The sequence below is a fragment of the Sorex araneus genome, chromosome 1, assembly GCF_027595985.1.
Source record: "Sorex araneus isolate mSorAra2 chromosome 1, mSorAra2.pri, whole genome shotgun sequence".
NCBI classification, from domain to species: domain Eukaryota; kingdom Metazoa; phylum Chordata; class Mammalia; order Eulipotyphla; family Soricidae; genus Sorex; species Sorex araneus.
In genome coordinates this window covers 214,880,418-214,906,068 of record NC_073302.1, presented here as the reverse complement: position 1 = coordinate 214,906,068, position 25,651 = coordinate 214,880,418, and the positions used below count along the sequence as shown (strand labels likewise).

Below are 25,651 nucleotides of genomic sequence, written 5' to 3'. Positions count from 1 at the left end.
ATAATTTAGTAAACTAAAATATTGATATATGTTTTATATGTATTGTGAAAAATATCCCTCATGGAAACTATTTCACATAAAAAATTTAAAATAATATATGAAAATAGAAAAAAAAAGTTGAATAAAGATAAATGTATTTTTGTGGATTAAGCTTAGAAGTATAGACCACCAATCAAGTACTTGTAAAAGTTCTATAACTTACAACAAAACTGTTTAGCATAGAAATATAGTTTTTCACAACTATGAAGAGTATTGTACCTCAGGGATAGCACAGGGGTATGCTTGCAGATGGCCCTGGTTTATCCCTGGCACTTTACCTGGTTCCCTAAGCACCATAAGATGTGATATCCAAGTCGAGAGTGCAGAATAAGCTGTGAACAGCACCAGATGTGATCCCCAACCCCCTACACTTTTTTAAAAGAACTACCACTGTATTTATATTTTTATAACTGAATTCAGTTTCTTTTTTTGATAGTAATAATTTTCATTTTATCACAAAATATAGTAGTACATCAACAATTTTTCTTATTTACTTAGTTTTTTCCACTTCATTTTCCATTGCTTGGGAGGGCGGGAAGGCAACCCTACCTGCACTTAGGGCTTTGGTCTGACTCTATGCTTAGTGATCATTCCTGATAGTGCTTAGGGGACCATATGGGATGCCAGAGAGCAAACGTCGGTCAATCATGTGCAAGGCAAGCCCTTTATCTACCACTCTGTTTTGCTGGTTTACAATGACTCTGTTTTCCCATTTCTGCTCTGACTACATTATATTCTACAGTGCTGATACACTTGACTTGGTACTCACTGAGGGTCACTCGCTTTAGTTCTGATGCTTGTACATCTCCAACCCCATTGTTCTCATGACTGCTTACTTTGATATGGCATTGAGGATGCCAAATAACAGAGATAATGGGATCAGACTTGCATATATCAGATACAATAGGATGGAACTTATGTTTGTAAGAATGAAATTTACCAATGCCTATCCCTGGGACTCTATATATTATTCTATTCTAAACTGTGTTATACTACCACCCAGGGGGTGCTCAAAAGATGGGAAACAGTAGCTTTCTGTTTAATTGACATACATTTTCTGTTTTTTGAGGTTATTTTTCCTTTCTAAAGAAGACAGATAAGAGGAGAGCAGCTTTTCTCTGAAAGGGGAGTTGTAGGTAAAATTAATTTTAGAATCTCTGCTAGATAGCAGCAGTTTAAAAATAAAAACTGTTTTTGATATGTGTTCTCAAAGTTTTTTGTTTGTTTGTTTATTTGTTTGTTTGAGAGACTAAGGGATTCATTGCAATACCAAACTAGGAATGCACTGTCTGTAGCACTGTCACCCTATTGTTCATGGATTTGCTCAAGTGGGCACCAGTAATGTCTCCATTGTGAGACTTGTGGTTCTGTTTTTGGCATATTAAATATGCCACGGGTAGCTTGTCAGTCTCTGTCTTTCCGGTGGGATACTCTCGGTAGCTTGCCAGGCTCTCCGAGAGGGACAGAGTAATCAAACCCAGGTCAGCCGAGTGCAAGGCAAATGCCCTACTAGCTGTGCTAACGCTCCAGTCCGAAACTAGAAATACAGTGATTTAAACTTGGCATATTCTGCTAACTATGATTTGTTAACATTTATTTTATCTCCAAGTTTCAAAAGGCAGGAACTGTTAATACAGGAAAAGTCATTTATTCTGCCTAATTAATCCTCACCAATATACCTAACACAGAGGAGCTAGGAGAAAGACCTGTAGTTTCTGCCTGCGAGCTCTCCTACTTTCTCTCATGCCTGCTCAAAACTATCAAACCATCCCATGATATGATTTACGCATTGGTAAAAATGAAGAGGATGAAAGATTTGTATACACAAGGAATTTAGTGTAATTAATAACTTTTTACCCTATTGATATTTAGACATGTAATATTTTATTGTTAACACTAATTCAATTGCTATCAAGTTACATTTGATTATGTATACTGCTTCCCTCGTTCCCTATTTATCTCTCCTCTACATTTTAACTATATCACTGTATATCACCGTCATCCAGTTGCTCATCGATTTGTTCGAGCGGGCACCAGTAACGTCTCTCATTGAGAGACTTATTGGTACTGTTTTTGGCATATCCAATATGCACAGGTAGCTTGCCAGGCTCTGCCGTGTGGGCTCAATAATCTCGGTAGCTTGCCGGGCTCTCTGAGAGGGGCGGAGGAATCAAACTCGGGTCAGCCGCGTGAAAGGTGAAAGCCCAACCGCTATGCTATCACTATAGCTATATATGTTGTATACATATATGTTCAACTATGCACTGCTCTCTTTCATTAAGATATGTTTAAGAACCTATAACATGCCTACTAATTCTAGGACAAGATAGTAAAATGGATTTCTTAATTGAAATCTCATATAATGTAGAGGGGAGTTTGGGAGAAGAGGGAGATAAAAGCTCTCAAAAATAATTATCTGATTGTGTTTTCAAAATAAATACCCCTAAAAATGAAAGTCAAAATCAATAAAAAAAAATATTTGGTGTATATGAATTTGGTTGAAATTTTAGGAGGGAAAAATGTAATAGGGAATTTACTAAAAGACTAAGAAATGAGGTTTGTATTCTCTAACTATAATTCAAGCCTAAACATTTTATACATGCTGACATACCACATGGTAAAAGTGTGCAATGGAAAGGATTGACAAACCAAAGGCATGATATAATAGAAAAGTTTTTGAGGGGCCTCAGAGATAGCTTCATGGGCTGACATGTGTGCTTTATATGTAGGAGGACGGATTCCATTTCCAGCCCAACGAAGGGTTACCCAGGAGAAACAATGAGTGCTGATAGAGTTTACCTCCATCCACCAACTCGAAAAAAAGGTTTTAAAATAATGAAAGTTTCTTACAAGCATCAAGTTTAAGCTTTTATGGACAGGAATAAAAGTGTGAATGATAAGCCACAGCACACCGTACATGGTACAGGGTGTGGGGATGGAAGATGGGGTTGGTGTAACAGTCAGAAAGACGGATGGACATAGGACATAATGGGAAGATAGAATAAAGAAGGCAATTGGAGTGAAAAAGGGGGGGAGAGAGAATATCCCACCAACCATATTTATACAGATTATCACTCCAGGAAGCAATATACTTCAACAATATACTTGCAGTATTCACTAGGAATTCGGACATTGAGATAGAATTTTTGGGAACTGTAAATCTTTCAAAATATATTGGGTATTTTAAAAATAATTTATGCACTTAGATATCTGTAAAGGGACTTCCTGGTAATGCCCAAACATTTTTATTAGGTAAAAAACATACAGAAAGTCTATCCCTTAAATTTCTCCCAGAAGGTACAGCACATGTAAATACACCTAATAAATGACTAATCAATTCATAAAGCATATATAGTGTAAATTTCAAGAGGCTGCCAAAAATCCATTATAAATTTCTTTCAAGTCTGATTTTACTGAAGCCAGATTTGTGTACATGGGCAAAATCATGTAGAGGCAAGTCTGTTAAAATTCTGGCATAGGGTTTACAGACAGAACAAAAAGAGGGTTGAGTGTGGTTAGGCTCCAAGAAAGTTTTTACATAATGAAGTTAACTTGTTTGATAGAGATATTTTATTTTTATTTTATACTGAAATGATGATATTGTATGAGGGCCAGTTATTACTAAGCTATATTTAGAATGGAAGGGAAATAAAATAGGTGGCAGAAAAGAAATACAAGATCTTGGACCACGAATTGCATGATGAAACATATCTTTTTTTTAAAAAAAATATCTATGTCTGCACAGTTTTTCCACAATAAAAAACCTGGTATTTTAACTTTTTTTTAAGATGCCATTATTCACCTCAAGACAATCCTTATCTGATATTACATGAATATAGAAAACAAAGTAAATGTATAAGAAAATATGCAAACGGGGACTAGAAAGTACAGTGAGTCAGGTATTTGGCCTGCATGTGGTCAACCTGGGTTTGATTTCCAGCATCCCATTGGGTTCCCACTCCCTATCCCACCAGGGGTGGTCCATGAGCACAGAGCCAAAAGTAAGTCAGAGGTAAACCCTGGTCACAGCTGGGTGTGGATCCAGAGTTCAAAAAAATATGGAAATAATGCAATTAGGAGTTATGATAGTTAATTACAATAGAAACCAATCGGAAACAAACTATTTTACTTGGAAGAGAGGTTTAAAATATTAGATATTTTGAAAATTTTGGGCTGTGTAGAGGTATATAAAAAAAGACCAGATTAATTCAAAGGGCTATGGAATCTGTTGAAAGGAAATAGCTGGAAAACTGAGAGGGCATGAATAATTTTATAAAACACAATATGCAAGCATTTGCTCAGAGTACAAATTGCTAAGCCTTGACTGCCTTACTAAAAATAGTTGTTAGAATTTCTCTCTCTGGAGAACTTCCAAACTGTGTAGATAGCAATCTGTCTAGGCAAGTTTGGGTTCAGTCCAGCCTAAAGGCAGATGGATGAACTGGATGACCTGGGAATGTCCCTTCTGGCCTTATTATCCTACAATTCTGTTTCACACTGAGAGAGAGTTATTGCTGCTTCTCTATTTGTAGTTAGAGTCATTGAGGAGATCTTCCCTTCCCTTCTGCATATTGTAGATATTTCTGGTAAATAAAAAGAAACAAAACTGAAAGGAGCAAATCACTTTAGGCAAAATGCAGGAATGAGTCTTTCCTGACAAAGTCTGCGTTGTGTGATGCCAATAATTCTAGCACATTGCACAGCACACATTTGGCCTTAAATTACTCTAAGAAGAGCCCCATGTGTTTTTGTATTTTATCACCTGTTTCCTGTATGTTTTGTTTTCTCTGCCCTGTTTATTGAGTCCTTATAATGAAGTCATGGATGCCAAAGTTATATACATGGTTCTATAAGTATTTGTGATCTATTAAGTTTACTAAAATGAGCAATTAAGCCATGGAAAGGCATATTTGCATTAAAAACATTTTCCTTACATGGTAAGATACACTGCTGGGAAAAAAAAATCAAACTTTTGGCCCTAAACATATTTATCTTGTTCTGCACATTCTAGTTCCATTATTGGTTGAGGTAGAAAGGACAAAAACTGAGGTTACTAAAAATTAACTGGAAGGTGTTTGTCTGGGAGCTTAAAGTGATGTGAATATAGATAGTAGAAGCACCATCTTGCATTGCTGCTGAAAATGGGAACAAGAAAACTAAAACACAACTAAAACTGTGAAAATATTAATTTACTTTCTAAAATTTCTTAAAATAATTATTGCAGTCAGAAATCCAATAGACATTAGCTGGTGAAATCAATATTATCTATACTCTTACACAAAAGATACATATCTACCCATATGAATTTATATAGAACATATTAATGTGCATTTACATAGAATATGTATATATAATTTTATAAAGTATAATATTAAAAAACATTTTAGCTACTAATATGTCTTTCTATGCTTCTTTGAGCTCTATTAATATCTAATTGACCCATCTAAAAATTGGACAATTCTGTTTCTTAGTGATTCAGTTATGAAAATACTGGAGAGTTCTCTGAGCCATTTATTGAACAGTATAGATTTTTCCTTGGCACTACTGATTTCAAACCACTTGTCTGAATGAGAATATACCACACATTTTAGCTAATGGAACTGAAAAGTACTCTTTGAGTCTTGTCCTTTCCATTCTCTTTGCATTTGATGCTCAACCATTGGCTCATAGTCACACTGACCTAATTCAGAAAACTCTCTCTGAGGAGAGGGTGTCACGTGGACCAGAAATGGTTTCACTGAATGCAGTGGGTTTGTCAGCGGTGGCTCTATAATCCTTTGTGGCATGGAGATTTCAGAAATTTGCTTTGAAGCTTTATAATAACCACTAGTCTTCATAAAATGCTGGAATATAAACTCCGAGCAAATGTAAATAAATGTGAGTGCAGTATTTCCTCCTCAAAGTGTAATGTTTAACAAAGAGTCTTTTGCCCAAAACTCAAATACTCAAACATGTGGTAAGTTTTGAAGAAATTTAAATTTACATACATATTTATATGTAATGCCACATGAGTCTACATAAGTGTTTTATTTGATATGAAGGAGCTTACATGGATTTTCAGATGTCTTCAGTATCATAACTGTTTTGTTTTTCTGAATATTATTTAATAAATGAGATATTCAGTTACAGTGGTATTAATGTGCATGTGATACTGTAAGATGAGACTTACTTATAAGGGATAACAATCACATCATTTTCTTGTAGTTTTGAGCAGATTAGAAATTCTGAATAAAAGATAGCAAAAATTTGGCCGGGTTGTATGTAACTATATTAGAAAAATGTTTATAGATTTCAGCAAGATTTTCTAGAATTCATATTGGGCTCAATAAAACTCAAATCTAAGTATTTATGTTTCAAATTTAACCACTCAATGGCTTTGAAAAGTCTCTCAACATTATTTCCAATATTTATGATGAAGTCGAATTTCTAAAAGATATTTGTTTTGAATTCTTTTTTTGTTACTTATTACAAATACAAATCTACTACAAAATGTACGCAACACATTTTTTTCATATCACTCACCAAATAATAACCCTATAGTTTCTAAAGAGACAAAGCTAATAGATTGGGATATTTGTTCTGCAGGAAAAAAAAAGAATAAATATTCAATTCTATAAATTTGTTAAGTTCAGCTGCTATGCATATAACTTACTGTCTCCATGGTCTGTTCAATTAATAAAACTGACAGAGAACACATAATGGTTTATAAACGTGCTTCATTTCATTTTCTACGAAACATCTAGCAGCTGCAAGAAAGGTTCAGAAAGGATGTTGAAGCATAGAAATTTTATTCACTTCTCTGAGTTGATCTATTAAGAGCCAGTAGTCAAAATTGGTGAATGGAAAGTCAAGGTCACAGTGTTTAAACTTCACACTCAAACTGCTTTTCTGTGGATTCTAAGCAACTTCTGCTACCTGCTTTAATTTGATACTTTTCTAAGTATCACACGGCTTGTGTCAAAAAGCAAATAATGAATCACAGGGGATCTGGCTGCACATTTGAGGTTGGATAGAGAGTTGAATGACAGTATATTATAATTCATGCTTTTGAAAAATATTGAAACAGTCATATATTTTCCAAAGTTAAATTATAAGAGGGAAAATTTAGGCACGAAATACAGCAAGTGTTTAAAAGCTTACTAAGTTAAGCTGAATTCTAATTGCTTAGAATAGCAAATGCAGTTTTGGAATTCCTAACCCACATGTAAAGAATCTCCATTGTCACAATTCTGACTTTCACATACTAAAATACATTACAATGACACCTAATGTGCCATGTTAGGGAGCTGATCAGCATGAAGTGAAAGAATATTCAGCTGAAAAGTTTATGATTATAATGGCATACATTTTTACTTCTCAGAATAAATTACGATACATGCTATATGCATGATATAATCTAGTGCTCACATACATAGTACTAAAACAACATTATATATACACATATATCCTTCTAATATTATTGAAATTGATTCTCAAGTCATTTTTTTATTTTTTTCTTTAATTTTGTGCAATGCATTTTAAATGTGTCACACTCCATTATTATTCAAAGTTACTATTACAGAAAATACTAAGTATTTTTAGCTTCAAGCCTTCCTCCACACGCAGGATTATCAAATTTGTAAAATGATAAGCTCTCGCTTCCATAAATATATTTTATACTTTAATGTTTTTTTTGTATCATGTGCTTACTCAATTCTTAGTATCAAATGATCAGCTCTCAGTATTTTCCTCCCACTTCTCAAGCTGAATTATGTAGTCCATATTTTACTTTCCTTAGGTAAATTTTACTTCATAGTGATATGTGAAGTAAATGAAGGCAAAAAACAGAATTTTTCTAAATTCCCAATATTCAGGTGGGTGTTTGGGATACTTTCAGTGTCCATTGAACTTCATTGATATAAAAATATCAATGAAGTTAATGAATTAACTGAATATAGAGAAATATATACTGTGTTTCTACTGACACATCTGAATCTGAAATGTTTACTTTTGACCTTATACACATTATGATTGCTTAAAATAAATTTTAGTAATGACCCACATAAATACAAGTCCTAGAGTCAATAAATAATCAAGTAGCAAGTACAAAATAAAGGAACTATTAACAAGTTTCTTCTATTGTGAAAATATTAAACATGAGTTCTCTGGCTTGTTATTTTAGGTTCACACAGGCTTTTTGCATAAAAGTTTGGTATATCTGGGAACTATAAATGCAAAAACAAAAAAAAATAAAACTCAATATCAAAACAATTGTTTTTTTCTCTATAGAAAATAGGTTAAAACAGGATAAATATGTGATTGTTGTATAAGTTACAGACTTATATATTTAACTTGCATTCAAATAAAATAATCTCAAATAAAATAATCTGAAAAACTTTACATTGGGAAGTTAATAAGCCACTGTCATCAAAATTAAATATCACAAAGTATATGTTCAAACCAGTATTTTCCAAAAAGAGAGAAGTATACAGTATCCTATGTCATGCTGTTATGACGCGATGTATGCAGTAAACAAATAAATTTTAAAAACAATCCTCTCTCTCCTCTCTCTCCCTCTCGCTCTCCCTCTCTTTTTCCCTCTCTTCTTCTCCCTCATTCTCCCCTCTTTCTCTATATATCCCTCTCTTTTTCTGTTTGTTTTTGTTCTGGGACCATACTTGGCATACTGAGGGTTTTTTCTCAAATCTAAACGTAGGGATCATTACTGATATGTTCTAAGAACCACAAGCAGGTGGTAAGGATAGGATCTGTGAGTGCCATCTGCAAGTTAGTACTTACCTTAATCCCTGTACAATCTCTATGCTTCAAGAATATCTCCTTGTGTTTTACTCCACAATCTGTGGCATTTAGTGCTCATGAATTCCTGTACAATTGCTCTATTTCTCTATTTTTAAGGTTGGAGATGTAAATCAGTAGTAAATCACTTGACAATATGCATGAGCCCCTGTGTTCAATTAATGGTATAAAAAAATCAATAATGATATATTTGTAGAGAACTAAGCTGGCTTTTTAAAATAAATGTGGTTAAATGTAAATGCTTAAATGATTTTATTATCATTCTATATGTTTGTTTTGGGGGCCAGACCTGTGGTACTCAGGGGTAACTTCTTCCTCTGCACTCAGTAATCAATTCTGGAGGTATTTGGGAGAACATATGGTATACCAGGGATCAAGCTCATGTAGGCCACAGGCAAGGCAAATGCTCTATCCATTGTACTATCACTCAAGGCACTTATTATTTTTACACATACTGCATTATATTTACAAAATTTCTTTTTACTATAGCTTTGCTTGTAAATAATTGTTTGGGATCAAGTGACACTGATTATATGATAACCACATATATTATGAATTTATGTATATGTATATAGTTATGCATATATATACACATTAAAACATTTATTTCAGCTATTTTTATTTTTTCTTACTGACACTAAGTAAAAAATTATCACCTCTGTTTAAAGCCTCGTAAAGAGTAAAAATAGTAATTCTTTTCACATAAGAGTTCAGTTAGCTACCCCGCAGTCTCTGCTTTCAAAATATTTAACAGTTGAACCCTAAGATTCTTTAGCAATATGGATGTCTTTGGGCAACAGCAGAACTCTAATTTGAAAAGTTGCATATATTTATATAGGCATAAGTATGTATCCGTATGAAGGTATCTGTGTATAAATGCTGATAAGTACACATACACACTTAGAACAGACTTCAGAAACACACAATTCTACTTTATATTGGTATAGTTATAGCATGTAATAATACTATCAATATCAAAAATTGGGAATTGGGAGATGAATAATGATATGCCTTGCACACATCAATCTGTGTTCAATCCCCAGCGCCCCCTGGTCTCGGGAGTGTTGCAGGACCCAAGCAGCACAGCCCCTGCAGGTGCTGGTATGATCAACCTACAAGCATGATGAGGGGCCTCTCACATCCTGAAAACCACTCGGGAGACCAAAAAAATAAAAAAATTAAGAAAATAAAAAAAACAGAAACAATAACCTTCACTGTGATGACATACACGCAGAAGATCCATTTCTATGACTCGTCGGCTTCTGAGAAGCATACATCTGGTCCTGAATTACCAGCATTAAAGGGCAGTCATTGTTTTCCACTAAACTGAGAGAATACGCTGTATCTGAGCTAAAAATGAGGCTATATGCTCATATTATCACTGTGCACAAAGAAAAATAGAGTAGGGTTTGTTCTCATAGTTGTTGGTGCTCCTCTCATGGTAAATCTCTGCTTGAGTGCACAAATTCATATTCTCTTTAATTCCAGGTTTCCTTTTTTATTTCTAGCTCTAGGCTTATTTATCTTATTTATTTTTCCCATAATTTGAATAGACAAGGCTGAATTTTCTGTTTTGGCTCTATGCTATCAACAGATATAATTTCTACAACATTGTTTGCTGTTGTAGTTTTCCTTAAACCTTATATTTTGGACCCTGCATGCTAAATTCTCTTCTTTAGCATGCAGCCTCATTTAAATGTAGAAAGAGATTAGTACTAGTTTTTACTGGGAATTTTAAAAATGAGAGTAGGGTAAGTTCTTTTATTTACTTTTTTAAAACTTTTGTTTAAATATTTTTATTAGTGAATCTTCATGGGGTACAGTTAGAGACTTACAAACTTTCATGCTTTTGTTTCAGTCATACAATGCTCAAGTACCCATCCCTTCACCAGTGCCCATTTTCCACCACCAATGGTCCCAGCATCCCTCCCACTACCCGCAGTCCATCCCCTTCACCCCACCCCGCCTCTGTGGCAGGCATTCCCTTTTGCTCTCGATCTCCTTTTGGGTGTTGAGGTTTGCAGTAGAGGTATAAAGTGGCCATCATGCTTGGTCTATAGTCTACTTTCAGCCTGCATCTCCCATCCCAAGCAGGCCATATTAGCACCCTTTACTTGGTGGTCCTTTCTCTGTCTGAGTTGCCTTTTCCCCCAGCACGTGAGGCTGGCTTCTAAGCTGTGGAGTAATACTCCTGGTAGTTATCTCTACTGTTCTTGGGTGTTAGTCTTCCATTCTGTTACTTTATATTCCACAAATGAGTGCTTTTAATACAATAAAAGTAAATTAAGAAAAAAAATGCTCCAAATTCATTTGTGTTCTTCATCATCTTTTGCATATTTTCTTTCCTCCTTCCTGTATTACAGATAGCTGTAAGGTGATATTATGCAGCATTAGAAGTTTAGCTCCCATTTGACCCAGCAAAACCACCGCTGGGAATATATCCCAGAGAAGCAAAAAAGTATAGTCAAAATGACATCTGCACTTATATGTTCATCACAGCACTGTTTACAATAGCCAGAAGAATCTGGAAAAAACCCGAGTGCCCTAGAACAGATGACTGGTTGAAGAAACTTTGGTACATCTATACAATGGAATACTATGCAGCTGTTAGAAAAAAGGAGATCATGAATTCTGCATATAAGTGGATCAGCATGGAAAGTATCATGCTAAGTGAAATGAGTCAGAAAGAGAGAGACAGACATAGAAAGATTGCACTCATCTGTGGAATATAGAATAACAGAGTAGGAGACTAACACCCAAGAATAGAAGAATAGTAGAAATAAGTACCAGGAGGTTTACTCCATGGTTTGGAGGCTGGCCTCATATACTGGGGAGAGGGCAACTGAGAGAAAAGATCACCAAGTATAATGCGGTCAGAGGCCATGCGGGGGAAGGGTGATGCGGGCTAAATGTAGACTAGAGTCTGAACACAGTGGCCACTCAACACCTCTATTAGGAACCACAACGTCTAATTAGAGAGAGAGAACAAAAGGGAATACCCTGCCACAGTGGCAGGATGGGGTGGGGGGAGATGGTATTGGGGAGGGTAGGAGGGATGCTGGGTTTACCGGTGGTGGAAAACAGGCACTGGTGAAGGGATGGGCTCTGGAACTTTGTATGAGGGAAACATGAGCACAAAAATGTATAAATCTGTAACTATACCCTCACGGTGATTCGCTAATTAAAAATAAATAAATTAAAAAATAATAATAAAATCAGTGCTATAATAATAATAATAATTATATTTATTATTATTATATTACCAATAATAATTTTAAAAATACATGACAATATATCCATTTAGGAGGACTGGAAATATTGAGTGTTGAATATCTGATTTAACAGTTACCTTATAGAGTAATTCATTTATAGAACATTTTGAGTACATTTGGGATCTCAGCAAAAAGTTTTAGGAACTACAAATTTATCTGTGCTGAGTATTTACAGATAAAAAATGTTCACATTGGTTTTGGTGAATTTTGAACAATAATATAACATGTTGCTAGATTACACACAAGATTTTGTAAAGAATTTTCTTATATTATTTTAGTTTTTAGTAATCGTAGTACAATTTTTAATGCACTAATTTTTTTTTTTTGCTTTTTGAGCCACACCCAGCGATACACAGGGGTCACTCCTGGCTCTGCACTCAGGAATTATCCCTGGTGGTACTCAGGAGACCATATGGGATGCTGGGAATCAAACCTGGGTCGGACACGTGCAAGGCGAACGCCATACCCGCTGTGCTATCACTCCAGCCCCCATAATGCACTAAAGTTTAACTCATGTAAATTCTTATTTAAAATAAATAAAATTACTAAAAATATATTGTGAATTAAAATATTGCTTATATCCAGACAATTATATTCCATTTCAAATAAAATAATCCAATAGAATTAAACATTAATTGCTTATATTAATATGCTAGGAAACATAAGAAACACATGTTCATTAGTTTCATAAAAAACATTAAATTTATATATACTTTGAATTATGTAGATGTTTTCAACAAGAAGACAGAGAAATAAGAATAGTGTGCATGTGCCCATATTTGTGTGTGGGGGGTCATGTACTTTTCAGATCTCATGAACTTTTTATACCTAAAATGCTTTAGTAAAATCATCAGTCTATCCCCATAAATTTAAAAGAAAACTGGAGTGTTTGAGTAAAAAATCACACAGATATATGATAACATTTCCTAAGGACATAAATATAGAATCCTTTTTCAGTAACCTGAGAAGTCCCCAAATTTCTTTTAAATAGCCAAAATATAGTCATTCCTTAGTAATATAAAGCATAGATAGTTTTGTACTGCAAACTTAATCCAACTGCAGCCAAGACTGAAACAAAGTATATCATATTCATAGCCAACTTAAATATTAATGTAATAATTTTTTAATAATGTCAAATTTAAGGACCAGAGTGATATTGCAGCAGTTAGGATGCTTCTCTAGCAGAAGACCAACACAGTTTTGGCCCCATAACTTCCTTCGATCCCTACCAAGAGTGATCCCGAAAACAGAGTCAGAAATAAGACCTGAGCTAGGAGTAAGTCCACCAGTTGTTGCCCCCAAACAAAAACAGACCAAAAAAAAAAAAGTCAGATCTGAAAAAGGCATTTAACATATCTCATTTTGACTGTCTCTATTACATCTCTTCTCTTCTTCATACGTCCTTTGCATAGTTGTGAAGTCTTTTGTAAAAATATCATATACTGAGAAACACCGTGCCGTATAGAATGTGTTTTCATGCTCATGCAATTTAGATTACTGCCAATAAGAAATACCATGTAGGAAGAAATGGGATTTTCTCAAATATAATGTGGTAATTTTGAACAGTCTTATTGTAAAAATTTTACAAGTACCTTCTATATATAAGTGCACTCATATACAAAAATCCATTTTTCTTTCCTCAAATGGAGATAAATTATGGAGATTAAAATACCAGAGTTATAGAAAATCATTAATAATAGATATCTTTTCATTACTTTCACCAGGAAGAAATTGATTTTTCTAGGAAACGTTCAGAAAACAATTCAGTTGATACAAAAGTATTCCCAAGACTACACTATCACATCTAAAATGTTAAACATTTTTCTCTATTAATTTTCATAAAGGATACAAATATACCAACCAAATGTACTTGAATCCTTATTTGAAAAAGAAAACATATCAATCTTTGACTTAAGCCTCAGTTTTCACGTATAATTACTTAGAGTATATACTTAATGCAACAAAAAGGAAGCAATGGAAAGAAAATGATTTAAACAAAATAGTTCTGAAAAGAGAATGCATTTCTAAAAATCAATGCAATGTTTGAATTAATTTAATATTCTTCATTACATATGTCTATGGAAAACTTTAAAAAAAGTCCCAAGAGGACTTGACAGGGCTCATGTCTAATTAACTTTTCAGAAAGCACTTTTTTCCCCATTGAGCATAACCCCGAAGTAGGAGGAAGGTAAAGCAGACCCAGTTCCCGATATTGTTGTCTATAATAATTTACTTTTTCTCACTGAAATACAAATTATGCACATATGTACTAAATTGGTTTTGCCCAAAAGGCTTTTGTTATTGTTGTTATATGTGCTAGAGGCATTTTATTGACTTAACCAAATATATTTCTAATTGGCTTTTATCATCTCAGAAATAATTTATTAAACTTGCTGATTTTAAAATGGGTGTATCTCTTCATTGTCCTAAATTTTGTGATTCTATGCAGTTGTTCAAGGCCAAAAAATTAGGCCTCAAATTAGAGAAAACTTTAAGTGTTCTATTGACACAAATAACAAGTAGAAATCTAAATATACTTACTGCTATTTCTAAATACACCACAGGTCAGAATAAATTACCAAAGTATTTTTAAATGTCTTTTTTTATAAAACAGAGAAATCTTTAAAATACCTAAGTAGTTTAAAGTGGTATAATCAGCCTCCTACTGGAAAATTAAGAAAGCAAAAAACAAAAAGGGGGTTCAATTTTTTAAAAAATATAAAACTTTGAACCACTAGTAGAATAAAATGTTTGAATCATAAATAACTATAATCTATAATTTGATCTCACATACAGATTCTTTCTGAAGTATACACTGATACTTTAGCGATCAGCACAAATTTAACAGTTTTACTTTTTATTATATTATTTTGGTCTTAGTTGAACCTCCTGCTATACTATTTGCAAGAGCCTTAATTCCATTAATTCCATTCATCATTTCATTGCTACTTTATTCAATTACTGATATACTTTATGTGATTCACAGTACCGAAGCATGTTGGATGTTTTTAAATCTGTGAAATCATCCTTGCGAATGAATTTGGAAAAGGACAAATATGCTCTTCTAGAACCTAAGTCATACATGTTCATTAAAAATATAGTAAAGCAATAAAAACTAAACTCAGCGCAGAATTAGCCTCCTGATAATTTACTTAATTTTTAAACTGATTAAGATTCTGACTTACAATACTTCTAATGATGGTTTCTCATGCACATAATCCCAACACAAACTCATCATCAGTGTACTAACTACCTTCCCCCAAGTTCCCTCCCTTTCAGTCACCCTCCAACTCAATTGTGTGGACCCTTCCCCTCTGTACTGCCTTTTACCCTTTGTTGTTACCTTACCGTGTATCTGTAAGTCCTTTATAAGAGAGTCGCCAAGTCTTAAGAAAAAAATAGCTGTTTTTGTGCGTAGCTAACCTAGGTTTGTTCTCTGGAACCCATACAGCTCGTGAGTTTAACCAGAAGTGAAACCTGAGCTTAAACTCAGAAGTAAGCCATGCGGACAGAAAAGAAAAAACAACAACAAATAAATTTTAAGTCTTTAGCTGATATTACTTTGAAATTCAGCATCTTACTTTCTGCCTTGTTACTTTGCTTCTGTTTTATTTTTTTCTTATTTTATAATTTCAAATAGCTATTAATAACAGCACTTAAAACTCATAGAATAAACAGAGCATATGTCACCATGCATCTAAATAAAAATGAGATACTTTATTAGTGATTATGCATGAGTTTATTTCTGAAAATTGAAATCTTCTGTTCCTTATGTGATTCTGTATAAGTTTAAGGCTCAGAAGAAACTTGGCAGAAGGAAGAACTTTAACTTTGTGATCTAAGTACGTCTACAGAGCCAGGGTTATTGGATGTCCTTTAAGAAAAAAGTCAAAAACCTCTGTCTCATTATTTGCGTATAGGAAGGCCATGGATTTTTGGGTATTGATCTTACAGCCTGAGACTTTACTGTACAAGTCTATTATTTCTAGGAGTTTCTTGGTAGAGTCTTTAGGATTGTCTAGATATAGTATCATATCATCTACGAATAGTGAGAGCTTGACTATTCCTTTCCTATTTGGATGCACTTAGTGTCTTTTTCTTGCCTAACTGCTATTGCAAGTACTTCCAGTACTATATTGAACAGAAGTGGTGAGAGTGGGCATCCTTGTCTAAGGCATTCTGATCTTAGAGGGAAGGCCATAATATCAATACCTAAAAATCTATGGCCTTCCTATACAACGAGACAGAGGAAAGTGACATGATAAAAGCAATCCCATTCAAAATCGCACCACAGAAAATCAAGTACCTCAGAATCAGCCAAACTAAGGAGGTAAAGGACCTTTACAAAGAAAATTACAAAACACTACTCCACAAAATAAAAGAGGACATGAAGAAATGGAAAGATATCCCCTGCTCATAGATAGGAAGAATTAACATTGTCAAAATGGCAATACTCCCCAAAGCATACAGATTCATTGTGATCCCTATAAATCATAGATACCCATGAAATTCATCAAAGAAATGGTTCAAGCATTCCTGAAATTCATATGAAACAACAAATGCTCACGAATAGCTGAAGCAATTCTTGGGGAAAAGACGAGAGGAGGCATCACCCTCCTCAACCTCAAACTCTACTAAAAAGCGGTAATAATTAAAATGGCACAGTATGGGAACAAAGGCAGAGCCGCAGACCAATGGAACAGGGTAGAATATCCCTACAAACCACAGCAATTTTTTGAACATCTAATCTTTCGTAAGGGAGCAAGAAATGTGAAGTGGAGCAAGGAAAGCCTCTTTAACAAATGGTGCTGGCACAACTGGACAACCACATGCAAAAGAATGGACTTTGACCTTGACCTAACACCATGCAAAAATGTCGGGTCAAAATGGATTAAAGACCTCAACATCAGGCCACAATCCATAAAGTACACCAAAGACAAAGTCTGCAAAACTCTTCACGACATTGAAGCTAAAGGTATCTTCGAAGATGACATGAGATGACATGCCACTGACCAACCAAGTGGACAGAGATAAACAAATGGGAGTATATTAAACTAAGAAGCTTTTGCACCACAAAAAATACAGTGACCAGAATACAAAGACAATCTACAGAATTGGAAAGTCTATTGATACAATCCCCACCTGATAAGGGGTTGATATCAAGGATATAAAAGGCACTGGTTGGGATCATTAAAAAATGGAGTGATGAAATGAACAAAAACTTTCTCAAAAAAGAAATGTGAATGGCAAAAAGGCACATGAAAAAATGCTTTTTATCACTAATCATTAGAGAGATGCAGATCAAAACAACTATGAGATGTCATCTCACACCACAGAGACTGGAGCACATCCAAAAGAACAAAGGCAACCGCTGTTGGCATGGATTTAGGGAGAAAGGGACTCTCCTTCACTGCTGGTGGGAATGCCAACTAGTTCAGCCCTTTTGGAAAACAACATGGACACTTCTCACAAAACTATAAATAGAGCTCCCATTTGACCGAACAATACCACTCCTCGAAATATATCCCAGACAGGCAAAAAAAGTATAGTCGAAATGACATCTGCACTGGAATGTTCATTGCATCACTGTTTACATTAGCCAGAATATGGAAAAAAAAAACCCGAGTGCCCAAGAACAGATGACTGGTTAAAGAAATTTTGCTACATCTACACAATGGAATACTATACAGCTGTAAGAAAAGATGAAGTCATAACCTTTGCACATAAGTGGATCAACAAGGAAAGTATTATGCTAAATGAAATGAGTGAAAAGAGAGAGACAGACATAGAAAGATAGCATTCGTCTGTGGAATATAAAGTAACAGAATGGGAGACTAGCACCCAAGAATAGTAGAGATAAGTACCAGGAGGTTTTCTCCATGACTTGGAAGCCAGCCTCACATGCTGAGGGGATAGGCAGCGCAGATGGAGAAGAGGACACCAAGAAAAGTGTGGTTGGAGGACTTCTTGGGATGGGAGATGCTCACTGAAAGTAGACTATAGATTGAACATGATGGCCACTCAATACCTCTATTGCAAACCACAACACCCAAAAGGAGAGAGAGAACAAAAGGGAATGCCCTGCCACAGAGGCGGGGTGGGGTAGGGGGTGTGGGCGGTGGGAGGGATACTGGGATCATCAGTGGTGGAGAATGGGCACTGGTGGATGGTTGGGTACTTGAGCATTGTATGACTGAAACACAAGCAGGAATGTTTATAAGTCTATAACTGTATATCACAGTGATTCACTAATAAAAAAAAAAAAAGAGAGAGAAAAGTCAAAAGTCAAAAACCTATTGACCCATTTTAACTTCGGTCTTCCAAAACCCTCATCTCTTTGAACTTGCTTTTTATTTTCTGAGAAATGGTCCTTTTATAATATAAATGTTTATTTCTGGTCTTGAATTCCAACTGACTTCAACCCAAATGTAGAAAGCTGTAAGTCAGCAAGACCTGACATTTCTTCAGATTGTTTTGTTTGGCTTTCACAATATCAATTAAAATATTTTAAAATACACTGACTTTGAACACATTTGTAAACAAATGTATAAACACATTGGAACACTACATGCTCCTCCTGTAAAATTGTAACTTTTAATGCCCTCCAAACTTTTCCCATATGGCAATAATATGTCTATGTGAATCCTTGCAGAGACGAGGTATTTCTCTCTGGTTTCCTATAATTCTTTCTGTAGCTTACCATATTAGTGATGCCAAAATTAAGCAGAATGTTTTCTTAGCCTCAGGATATAAACATTGGATTATATTCATCTGTGAGTACCTGAATTAGAGATTTCTAGTTCATCAAATTCATTCCTGGCACCATTTTACAAGTGATTCAATTGACTTATACTTTGATTTTCTTTCAGCATATAAATAATCTTAATTATCAACTTTTATATATTTAAAATAAAAATCTCACATTCCATCAGATATTATTAGCAACTTGGAGACTTTTATTTCCCCCTCCTATTGTGAATGCTGGATAAATTCTTGATCATTGTAGAATGTAAATATTCGTTTTTCAAAATAAAAACATAAGGGCATTTTAATATTTTATGTGAATGACATCAAAGAGAAAAATCCACTAAATTACTCTATAAAATATTTGGTAGCACAGTACTTTCATACATTTTAAGGAAGATACAGAAAAATTAGTTTACAACGATGTATAATCTTCTGTGACATAATTCTCATCTGTCATTTGAAAATATCCTTTTTGAAACCTATGATTGCTTTAGAAATCAACTTCAAGATCTAAGTGTGTCTGTTTCTAATTACATTTCCCTACATATTTCACAGAAAGCACAAGAGTTGCAGATGTTTGTTTATAACTACATTAACCTATGTATTATACAGAAAGTACAAGAGTTGCAGCTTTGGAATGCATGTTGCATGTTTCTGGCAATAAAATTCACACTTTTTAATAACTGATAAGGTTATGATTGAGAGAAAAGACAGGTTATAGATTCCCATTAAACATTTATTAAAACCATGAAAAATTGAATATTTCCATTCTATTGTTCTGCAAATAGACTCACCCCGACAATGCACTCCTTCATCATACCCATCCGAGCAGTCCAACACCCCATCGCACAACTGGGATAAGTGGATACATCTGTTGGCTCCCAGGCAAGCGATATGATTCAAGGGGCACTTGATTTCTACCTCCTTGGGACCTTAAAAAAAGAAATGTAAAAGAGAATTTCAATCATGTGGCATAATTTTTTCTTTTTTAGAAATAGTAAAGCTGGTAGGCAGAAGAATTTTTAATTCTCAGAAACATTGAAATTAGACTGTGATTAAAGATCTGTTTTGCACAAATTTTGTGCAAAATGAACTTCAGTGCCTTCTTTTCCTCTTTAATAAAATATTTGTCTCTCTACTGGATTGAGACGCAATTAAAATACTTTAAGTATCAATTATGATATATTTTAATTTTACTGATCTATGAGACACAAATGTTTTGTTTATATTTTACAACCTATGATTCGATATATAAGAATCAAGTAATACTATGATCATTTTAGCAAAGTAATTATCTTTATAAGATTATGTGAATGTTTTTGGGTAATTAAATATAATTTTTCAAAAAATAGATCATAAATACAAAATACGTTTAATCACTTAAGGTACCATGGAATTAAAATCCAGTTAATTATACTCACTTATACCTATATAAATTGGTAAAGGTTATGCCTGAATTTTATAACTCTCACCTCAAATACATAGATATTGGCAATTTTTTGGCAGAGCCTAAATAAAATTATATCAGATAACATTAATAACAAAGTTTTAGTAAAATGTGAATGAACTTAAATCAACCTAAAATAATTTTATGTTTAACTCATATCTATATGAATGTTGCAGATAGCTAGCTATAGTCTGCTTTATACATGGATCCCTTTGTTTGTACAATCTTTACTGAGTGATCATACTGCATGCAGCAGAATTTACTGGACAGTAGGGAGGCAATGATACAAGACAACGGTTAAGCTGTACATAATTGCCCATTGTACATTTAAACAGAGTTTTCATATTTCATATGTTCTTTTTAATACGCAACCTAAAATTCCTCAAACTTGTCCATCATTTTGCTCAGATTTCCCCAGATTCAAGCTGACTCCAACCATGAGTTAGTTTTATTATTGAAATAGAGAACTACAGTAAGACTTAATCATAGTTATCATTGCCCATGGAATAACCTTTTTAGTCTAGAAACAATATATTTGTTTCAAATCCTATTTGTTAATAGGATTTCCTTAGTCTAGATTGTATGCTTGCTCATATTCTCTAAATTAATGGGTCAGGAACTAGAGACTGTGAGGGGCACAATCATATGTATAAAAGCAACACAGAGTAGTGGTTATCAGACTCTGGATCAGGTACCAGCCCATCCCTTAGAAGCTGATTTATTCAGGCAGACATCTTGCCTGCACTTCTCTAAATTGTTATAGATTATATTAAAACTTTCAGCGTATTGTCTGGAAAATATAATTAAATCATGGTTTAAGAAGGTAACATGGCTTTTAGTAAACTCTTATCTCTCTTGTTTTTATTTTTTTATTGCATGCCTAAGATAGAGAAGTAGATATCAACATTTCTTAAGTTTTATCATTACCATTAATTACTAAATTAAAATAATAGTAGTAAAAGGCCAATATACTAAGAAATGAAAGATGTAAAAATTACAGAATACAGTCAAGTAATAAAAAAACAAGCATTTTTGTCAATTGAAAAAAATCGTTAGTCAGCATGGTACTGGAACAAAGGCAGAGCCGAAGGCCAATGGAAGAGGGTGAAATATCCCTATACACAACCTCAAATGTATGATTATCTAATCTTTGATAAGGGACCAAGAGATGTGAAGTGGAGCAAGGAAAGCCTGTTTAACAAATGGTACTGGGACAACTGGACAACCACATGCAAAAGAATGGGCTTAGACCTCGACCTGACACCATGCACAAAAGTCAGATCAAAATGGAATAAAGACCTCAACATCAGACCACAAACCATAAGGTATATTGAAGACAAGGTCAGCAAAACCCTCCACGATATTGAAGATAAAGGTATCTTCAAAGATGACACGCAACTGGCCAAACAAGTGGAAACAGAGATCAATAAATGGGACTACATTAAACTAAAAAGCTTCTGAACCACAAAAGATACAGTGACCAGAATACAAAGACTATCTACAGAATGGGAAAGGATATTTACACAATACCCATCAGATAAGGAGTTGATATCAATGGTATATAAAGCACTGGTGGAACTCTACAAGAAGCAAACATCCAACCCCATCAAAAAATGGGGCGAAGAAATGAACAGAAACTTTCCTAAGGAAGAGATACGAATGGCCAAAAGGCACATGAAAAAGTGCTCTACATCACTAATCATCAGGGAGATGCAGATCAAAACAACCATGAGATACCACCTCACACCACAGAGACTAGCACACATCCAAAAGAACAAAAGCAACCGCTGTTGGAGAGGATGTGGGGAGAAAGGGACTCTTCTTCACTGCTGGTGGGAATGCCGACTAGTTAAGCCCTTTTGGAAAACAATATGGACGGTTCTCAAAAAACTAGAGGTTGAGCTCCCATTTGACCAAGCAATACCACTGCTGGGAATATATCCCAGAGTAGCAAAAAAGTATAGTCGAAATGACATCTGCACTTATATGTTCATCGCAGCACTGTTTACAATAGCCAGAATCTGGAAAAAAGTGCTCTAGGACAGATGACTGGTTGAAGAAACTTTGGTACATCTATACAATGGAGTACTATGCAGCTGTTAGAAAAAATGAGGTCATGAAGTTTGCATATAAGTGGATCAGCATGGAAAGTATCATGCTAAGTGAAATGAGTCAGAAAAAGAGAGACAAACATAAAAAGATTGCACTCATCTGTGGAATGTAGAGTAATAGACTAGGAGACTAACACACAAGAATAGTAGAAATAAGTACCAGGAGGTTGACTCCATGGCTTGGAGGCTGGTCTCTCATTCTGGGCAACTCAGAGAAGGGAACACCAAGTAAAATGTGGTTGGAGGTCATGCAGGGGAAGGGTGATGCGTGTCGTATGTAGACTAGAGACTGAACACAATGGCCACTCAACACCTTTATTGCGAACCACAACACCTAATCAGAGAGAGAGAACAAAAGGGAATACCCTGCCATAGTGGCAGTGTGGGGTGGGGGGGGAGACGGGTCTGGGGAGGGTGGGAGAGATGCTGGGTTTACTGGTGATAGAGAATGGGCACTGGTGAAGGGATGGGGTCTTGAACTTTGTATGGGGGAAACATGAGCACAATAATGTATAATTCATTTCAATTCTTAATGTAATTTTATTAGATCAATAAAGTCCAGATGACAAAATAAAAAAAAATCGTTAGTTTCCAAAATAAGATATGTGTTTTGAAATGCCATATAAAAATAAATTATAGGTATAAGAAATTTCTTTAATGAATAATTTTAAACACTGTGTTGTCTGAGGGTATAAAAACACCGTATGGTGTTTTTTCATAGTTGAGGGGTTTTTTTTATTTTTTATTTTCTGGTTGTGGGAGGATGGAAGCCACACCTAGCAGTGTTCAGGACTCACTCTTGGCTTTTGGCTCAGAGATCACTATTGGCAGATTGAAGGCATAATATGGGCTGCCAGGGATTAAAACCTAAATGTAAACCTCCATAAACTAGGGTTGAGCATGAGCAATCCCTGAGGTTTTACCACTTGTATGTTTCATACATTTTTTTCAGGTAAATACATATACATATACACACATATACAGATATGTACACACATATTAAGAAATACATATACAGATATGTACACACATATAAAGAATTAAGATTCTTTATGTTTTTCTGAGTTTATACAACTGCAAAATAATAATTTTGTAGAAATTTAACAGTAAATGACTATTTTACTCAATATAACTATTATGATTTTAAAATATCTTCATTTGAATACATTTCTCTTGAAAATTGTTAAGCCTAACTAACTGAAATCAAGAATTCATTTTGCATTTTAATAGTTGTGTCTTATAAATAATTTTTTCTTATGTGATAATTATCAAAGCAAATTTACAAAATTATTCAAAAAACTGTCATCATAAATTAGAAATATTTTTAACTTCACAGAAAGAATTATTGATCTGAATTTGTAGAGATTTATTTCTATGCTGTTTTCTGCCATGTAATCAAACATTGTCAACTGTCAAAGATAAACCAATAAAATTGTTGTTTTATTGAAAAGGAAAGGACCTGGGTCAGAGTGCTTGCCATGAATGTGACCAACCCAGGTTGGATCTCCAGCTCTCTGTAAAGGTCCTCAAGCGCGTACTCTAGGAATGTTCTATGAGTGAAACATCAAGAGTAACTGTAAGCATTGCAGGGTGTGACCCTCCTCATTAAAAAATAAAGGCAGTTGAAAATTACACAGCAATATAAAGACAATAAAACTAAAATTCTAAAAAGAAAATCAGAAAATATATATAAATGTTATAAATGTATATATATATATATATATATATATATTCCATGTATATATGTACAGAACAAAGGTACAATAAAAGTAAACTTTTACTAAGGTTTTCAAGAAAATAAACTTGTACAAGTAAAATAAATTTATAAAGAAACAAAATTTTAAATGTGTAAATTCATTTTGAGAGCCATAGTCATAGCTCCAAGGAATACATGCTTCATATGTTGCATCCAAGGTTTGTTCCTAGTCAAACAAGATGTTTCAAGCATCATTGGAAGTCTCCTCTGAGCACAGATAATAATTTTGTAATGTTGGAAATGTCAGTGATCAACAGTCTCAAAGTATTTCTTTGGTAAAATAATGGGCTGTTTCTTAAAAATTTAGAAACAAATATAAAAGTGGTGTTTAGGGTAGTTATATTTAAACTAAAAATACCATGCTTAAACCTGGATATTTCAGATGTTTTGAGTTGCAGTCTAAAAATTACTCAGTGGTTTAATAAAAAGTCAAAGTTTTAAAAAAAAGTAATACATGAGTTGGCTCAAAGAAAATATGATTTTTCATTTTTAAGACTGTCAGGTAACTGGTGAACATGATCGAAAGAGCAAAACACACATCTGGCATTCAGAAGAAAGGCTTACCTACTAAATACAGATGAATTTTTTTTTTAAAAGGAGGAGGGTGAAGATAGAAGATGTTTGTATTTCTCTAAGGCAATATATAGAACTAATAGATTCTTCCTACTGGTGACTTTCAGGGACAAAAGAGAAAATTATTTAGGACTTTATAGACTAACCAATCTAGTCTCCGCTGTCTTTTATAAATTCTTATCTTATTTTTCATCATCTCTAGGTAACCTATAAAATATCAAAGCCATGGCTGCACGCATTGTACTTAACCAATCCTTCCAAAAGTTTTATTTTAAAGCACAAAAAGATAAGGACATTTGCAATTACACTGACGTAAGTGGCAGAAACTATCTGTAGAGGATTAAGTTCTATAAAGTAATTATTCAATCCTTAATTATTTTAAGAAACCAGTGGAATTAATACATCATGCCCCATGCTCAGTGCTGTTGCATTTGAAAAGTCTGTCAAAACAGGTGCTTTTGAATCCTGAAAGAAAATATAGTGAGCAGTGCACTTGCCGTGCAAACAGCCAACACTGGTTTGATCCTTAGCACTGCATACAGTGCCCTGATCACTGCCAGTTGTGACCCGTGATCACAGAGCCAGGAGCCATCCCTAAGCAATCGGAGAGCACACTAAAACAAACACTTTCTTTTGTCTTTTCTGTAAACTGAGATAAAGGCAGAATATTTCTATTGAAATGATCCCAGACACTAGGTAAAACAGGCCTACAGTGTACTGTTTCTGAGTTTGAGGGTAATAATCCATTTTTATTCTCCCATAATCACTTTTACAGTAGAAGTAAGTATATCGCACTGAATTTCTTTAGTCCATCTTGTAAAAAAGACGAAATAGTCAATTTGATCACTCGATCTTACATATCTACCTGTGTGACAAAGAGATATGTGTCATAATGAGGAATAGATTTCTG

At 34.3% G+C, this 25,651-nt stretch overlaps 1 protein-coding gene across 1 annotated transcript in view; it reads right to left on the bottom strand.

The window, feature by feature from the left end:
• Nucleotides 1-25,651, bottom strand: part of LRP1B (LDL receptor related protein 1B) — a 1,943,003-nt gene that overhangs the window by 1,223,936 nt on the left and 693,416 nt on the right. The window contains exon 3 of the mRNA XM_055124030.1: nucleotides 19,649-19,786. Within this exon, the coding sequence (XP_054980005.1) occupies nucleotides 19,649-19,786 (138 nt within the window). The remainder of the gene's footprint in view (nucleotides 1-19,648; nucleotides 19,787-25,651) is intronic.